General features: G+C 45.9%; 2 protein-coding genes across 3 annotated transcripts; both read left to right on the top strand.

Annotated features, from left to right (window-relative positions):
- Positions 1-295: 295 nt before the first annotated feature.
- Positions 296-1574, top strand: LOC136533910 (O-methyltransferase ZRP4-like). 2 transcript variants are annotated; one of them, XM_066526431.1, is made up of 2 exons: positions 296-1088; positions 1171-1574. In XM_066526431.1, the coding sequence occupies exons 1-2, from the start codon at positions 309-311 to the stop codon at positions 1465-1467; spliced, it is 1077 nt and encodes a 358-aa protein (XP_066382528.1). In that variant the 5' UTR covers positions 296-308; the 3' UTR covers positions 1468-1574. The 2 variants fall into 2 exon arrangements, with proteins under 2 accessions (XP_066382528.1, XP_066382529.1); XM_066526432.1 differs by having other exon boundaries at positions 1210-1574.
- A 1346-nt stretch (positions 1575-2920) lies between these two features.
- On the top strand, positions 2921-5263 carry LOC136533909 (O-methyltransferase ZRP4-like). Its single transcript, XM_066526430.1, has 3 exons — positions 2921-3029; positions 3122-3995; positions 4075-5263. The coding sequence occupies exons 2-3, from the start codon at positions 3183-3185 to the stop codon at positions 4366-4368; spliced, it is 1107 nt and encodes a 368-aa protein (XP_066382527.1). The 5' UTR covers positions 2921-3029; positions 3122-3182; the 3' UTR covers positions 4369-5263.
- The last annotated feature ends 278 nt before the right edge of the window (positions 5264-5541 follow it).

Here is a 5541-nt window from a genome sequence, read left to right on the forward strand (position 1 = left end):
AAATGAACAAATAAGAGAGAAAGTAAAGTTAGATAATTTGATAAGCTATGGGATTAATAAATTAATTTATGTATGCTCGAACTAGTTGATGATGATGGACCCATACTACACACTAGTTCATGGGCTGGTTTCCTTGTATAGTACTAGCAAGTAAAAAAAAAGTATACCTTTTTCAAGTTGTAGTTTAGCTTATATCCGTATATCACAATCAAATAGAATTTCGAAGTACTATAAACGGGAGCCTATAAATGGAGACGTTATGCATCATGAGGCTATAACAACTTGAGCAAAAACAGAAGCCCTACGCCATGGCGCTTAGCAAGAAGCAACACACAAGCACTGATCAGCAGGCCGTGCTGGATGCTCAGCTCCTGCTCTGGCACCACACCATGGGCTATGTCAAGTCCATGGCACTCAAGGCCGCCCTAGACCTCAGCATCCCCGACGCCGTCCACCAGCACGGCGGCTCAGCCACCCTCCCACAGATAGTCACCAAGGTCACGCTCCACCAGTCAAAGATATCATGCCTGCGACGCCTCATGCGTGTGCTCACTCTCACCGGCGTCTTCAGCGTCCACGCCGGCGGCGACGATGAGCCTGTTTACGGACTCACCCCGGCGTCCCGCCTTCTGGTCGGCTCGGGGATGAACGTGACTCCATTCCTGACCTTGATACTTGGTACTGTCTTTGTGTCTTCCTTCTTCGACCTCGGCGAGTGGTTCCGGCACGAGTTACCGGACCCGTCCCCCTTCAAGTTTGCGCATGGACGGCATATATGGGATCTGGCCGACCACGACGCCAGCTTCGGCAAGCTCTTCGACGACGGGATGGTCGCGGACAGCAGTTTCATCATGGACGTGGTGGTCAAGGAGTGCGGCGACGTCTTCCAAGGGATTAGTTCCCTCGTCGACGTCGCCGGCGGGCTCGGCGGCGCTACCCAGACCATCGCAAAGGCTTTCCCGCATGTGGAGTGCAGCGTGCTGGATCTCCCACACGTTGTCGCCAATGCTCCCACTGACACCGATGTGAAGTACATCGCCGGTGACATGTTTGAGAGCATTCCGTCGGCAAACTCTGTCTTCCTGAAGGTATACGCCCATATAATTGTCAAATCGTGCTCTTGTTGAGTATCGTGATGATAATCACTTGCATTATTATTTTTGGTTCTAGTGGATTCTGCATGACTGGAGTGATGCCGAATGTGTCGAGATATTGAAGAACTGCAAGAAGGCCATAGCATCTCAAGGAGGAGGGAAGGTGATAATATTGGATATGGTGGTTGGAGCAGGGTCATCCGACGAGAAGCATGTGGAGACGCAAATCTTGTTTGATCTCTTTATGATGTTTATCAATGGTGCCGAGCGAGATGAGCTAGAGTGGAAGAAGATTATTTTTGAAGCTGGATTTAGCTCTTACAAGATCATACCTGTTCTAGGTGTTCGATCGATTATTGAGGTCTACCCATAGATATATCTATGTAACTCAAGTACACTGTATGCGTGAATAATCTGCGTGTGGAAACTAGGTGTGAAGAAGTGTTTTGCCATTGCCTGTTTGGTTGTTAAATGTATCACATGTACTCTTCGTGTTCCAAATTATAAGATATTTTGACCTTTTTAATATATTTTTTATTATATACGTAGACATAGTATATATATATATAGGTGCATAACAAAAGTTATATGTCTAAAAAAACTAAAACGTGTTAAAATTTAGAACTGAGGGAATACAGGAGTTGCGGGTCCTCATTCCTCAACGCCAGAAGGAAGGCGTGAGATGGCATATTTGTCTCAACATACCGGTCTACAGTTTTATATGGCCGCAGTTTTTACTCTTCACGTTTCATATACAGCAGTCAAAGCAAATAGATGCAAGGGCACATTAAGCTGACATGCATTCTATACAGGAGTATCAATCTTTGTTGAACCAGCAAATTCACGGGCTGAAAACCAGAAAGCTAGCTATTCCGTCCACCGACTCGCCCTGACGCACTGCCTTGTCAGACATGCTCTACTCTGTCGCCTCTCCTCTACACCATGGTGACTAGGGTTCCAAGTGTCCGCTCCTCCATTGCCCCAGTCCTCCACTTCCTGCCAGTTCCAGACAAAGACATCGATATTGTTCTCATTCCTCTGCTATGCAGTATGCACTTACTCAGGAGAGCAGTATGCACTTACTCAAGCGAGCGAGTCAAGATCCCGTGTCACCCTCGACGCCGGTGCATAGTCACATAAAACGGGTTTATCATCTTCGACCCTCGACCTGGGTTTGTTGACCCCGACCCAGGTTCACGGGTTCATTTTCGACCCGAAATGTAAAAATTTCTTGCGAGTAGCGTATCACGTATTGCGACCCCATACCTCGACCCCATAGACCCAGAAACTTGACTATGCGCCGGTGACCTCTGCTCACCCATCTTGGTTCCTCAGCTTGGTAACCTCTGCCCCGGCAGCATTCATCCTCAACGCCACAGACACCAATCACCTATCTGCCTCAGGCTAGCTACCTCTACCCCAGCAGCTCGTCATCCTCAACGTTTCAACCTTCACCATATGCTGATCCGTCTTAAGAAAAAAATTCCATGTTTCCTTGCTCTTTGGCGCCAAGTACCATGTTCAGAAAGGGAGTATATATATCAGCCAAAGTCCAGTACAAATACGGCAGAACCGCAGCCAAACATTCAATACGTGTTTCCTTGCTCTGTGCTCATTCGTGCAGCTGTCGCTTTCACTCTACTGGACGTGTCCCTAATGCATTTTCCATCTTATATGGTGCGCCCACATGTTCAACGTGTGTCCCTAATATAACGGGCAAAGGTCTCTGTTTCACGATTATTAGTTCTCCATTAACATGACATGTCACGGCGAGATGATAAGATAAGATTTGGCCATTGTGAGTTGTGATGGCAATCGTTCGAACAAAGGAGCGTACTATCGCTGACCTCGAATTGGGTGCTCATCGTCCCTTCTCGCGTGAAATTCGTGCACGCCGGAGCATTTCCATTTGACGACTGGAGTAGAAACCAACAAGTAGGCAAATCACAGTGTCAACATCTCAAAGATCATCAGAGCGCTCAATCACTATAAACGACGAGTCTATAACTCTCTCTCTATATATGCAGGCGTTTTATTTGCGCCCAAGAAGCTATAACAATTGGAGCAGATCAACACTAGCTCTGCGCCATGGCGGCGCCCGCCAAGGCGCAACACGCAAGCACTGACCAGCAGACCATGCTGGATGCCCAGCTCCAGCTCTGGCACCACACCTTCGGCTACGTCAAGTCCATGGCGCTCAAGGCGGCCCTAGACCTCCGCATCCCTGACGCCATCCACCAGCATGGCGGCTCAGCCACCCTCCCACAGATAGTCACCAAGGTCACGCTCCACCCGTCCAAGATACCATGTCTGCGACTCCTCATGCGCGTGCTCACTCAGACCGGCGTCTTCGGCGTCGTCGTCCAGCCGCACTCGACGACGACCGACGCCGACGACGGCGGCGAGCCTGTCTACGAGCTCACGCTGGCGTCTCGTCTCCTGATCGGCTCGGCGCCGAACGTGAGTCCCTTTCTGAACATGGTGCTCGGCACCGTCTTCGTGTCTTCCTTCCTCGACCTCGGCGAGTGGTTCCAGCACGAGCTGCCGGACCCGTCCCCGTTCAAGTTGACGCACGGACGGCACGTGTGGGACCTGGCCCGCCACGACGCGAGCTTCGCCGAGCTCTGTGACAACGGGATGGTCGCGGACAGCGGGTTCATCATGGACGTCATGGTCAAGGAGTGCGGCGACGTTTTCCGAGGGATTAGCGGATCCTTGGTCGACGTCGCCGGCGGGCTCGGAGGCGCTACCCAGGCCATCGCAAAGGCGTTCCCGCACATCGAGTGCAGCGTGCTCGACCTCCCAAACGTTGTCGCCGCTGCTCCGACTAACACCGAGGTGAAGTACATCGCCGGCGACATGTTTGAGAGCATTCCATCGGCAAACGTTGTCTTCCTCAAGGTACGTACGGGATCAGATTTAAAACAAAAAACAGGTTCATAATTTTGTGATTCGCTACTGATTTATTTGGTTTCGTCAGTGGGTTCTGCATGACTGGGGTGATGCTGAATGTGTTAAGATATTGAAGAACTGCAAGAGGGCTATACCATCTGAAGGAGGGAAGGTGATAATAATGGATATCGTGGTTGGAGCAGGGCCATCTGACCAGAAGCATGTAGAGACGCAAGTCTTGTTTTATCTCTTTATCATGACTATCAATGGAGCGGAACGAGATGAAAAAGAGTGGAAAAAGATCATTTTTGAAGCCGGATTTAGCTCTTACAAGATCATACCTGTTCTGGGTGTTCGATCGATCATCGAGGTCTACCCATAGAAGTTTATGCATGTAACAAGTGCTTGTTGTGGGCGGCCCTGTTGCAGGTTTGCAGCGCACAGGCTGACAGCAAAGAAGGGTTGTTGAAACTTGAAAGCGTCCAGCATTCCAGCTGCTAGAATCAACAGCCACGCAGTTATTTGCATCACGTGGACGTACAACTTTGTGAGTGCTCTGCTGATGCATTATTATAGTCATTGATGTAAACCATGTGAGTGGTAATGGTACACTGGTACTACTTTGTGTTTGCATGTACTAATAATTTTGCCAACATACTGATGTCTTTTTTCTGTGAAAAAAATCTAGAGCCAGAATTCTTCTGTCATTTAAAAAATGTAACTAGTACGGTGTGCGTGATTAAACTACTTGGAAGCCTGGAAATTGTAGTGTTTTTCCACGTGCTGGCTTCGTTGTTAGAATATCTTACTATTATTACCAATTAGAGGTTCCAATAGAGACCCCACATTAATTTTCATCCGACACGCTAAAAAAGATAAATTCTACAAATTCTCAAAATAATCAGAAACATCTAACTTTTAATTTGGTTTATATAATCATCATCTACAATAATAGTCACCGGATCTATTCCGTTTTACAAAAAATTATTCACCTCTCCCATTATGAAAAATAATTCCAAATAACCTCCTAAATTTGTATCTAAATTACCCACATTTGCTATTATGAAAGATAAATCAAAATATCTCCCTAAATTTGTATCTATTACGAAATATATTTCAAAATAACTTCCTAAATTTGTATCTAAAAACTTCTAAGTAATCCACCTCCCTTATTATAAAATTAATGTAAAATACCCTCTATTTTTTTATAAATTACCCACCTCTATCATTATTAAAAGATAATATAAAGTAACACCTTTTAATTTGTATGTGAATTATCCACCTCGACCCGCTAACAAATAAATACTAATATAAGCTATTACGAAAAAACTAATTCAATATCCATAAAGTATGCTATATATTACCAAATTTTAATCTTTTACCACTATCCAATTAAAAGTAAGCATAATGATATGCTCCACAATACAGACCAAGTAAACATGTATACATTAGAATAAATATTTATTTTAATAGCTTACAAGCATGAAAAAATATTACTTTAACAAACCACATAGCAGTAACACTCAATTCAATTTATGTTATATTAGTATCTATG

Source organism: Miscanthus floridulus, unplaced genomic scaffold (assembly GCF_019320115.1).
Source record: "Miscanthus floridulus cultivar M001 unplaced genomic scaffold, ASM1932011v1 os_1306, whole genome shotgun sequence".
NCBI classification, from domain to species: Eukaryota; Viridiplantae; Streptophyta; class Magnoliopsida; order Poales; family Poaceae; genus Miscanthus; species Miscanthus floridulus.

What these genes read in the sequence shown, in the direction of transcription:
- LOC136533910 (XM_066526431.1), top strand. Translation starts at nt 309, where the DNA reads ATGGCGCTTAGCAAGAAGCAACACACAAGCACTGATCAGCAGGCCGTG. An exon ending in CAAACTCTGTCTTCCTGAAG is followed by an intron (nt 1,089 to 1,170) that starts GTATACGCCCAT and finishes TTTTGGTTCTAG; the next exon opens with TGGATTCTGCATGACTGGAG.
- LOC136533909 (XM_066526430.1), top strand. Translation starts at nt 3,183, where the DNA reads ATGGCGGCGCCCGCCAAGGCGCAACACGCAAGCACTGACCAGCAGACC. An exon ending in CAAACGTTGTCTTCCTCAAG is followed by an intron (nt 3,996 to 4,074) that starts GTACGTACGGGA and finishes TGGTTTCGTCAG; the next exon opens with TGGGTTCTGCATGACTGGGG.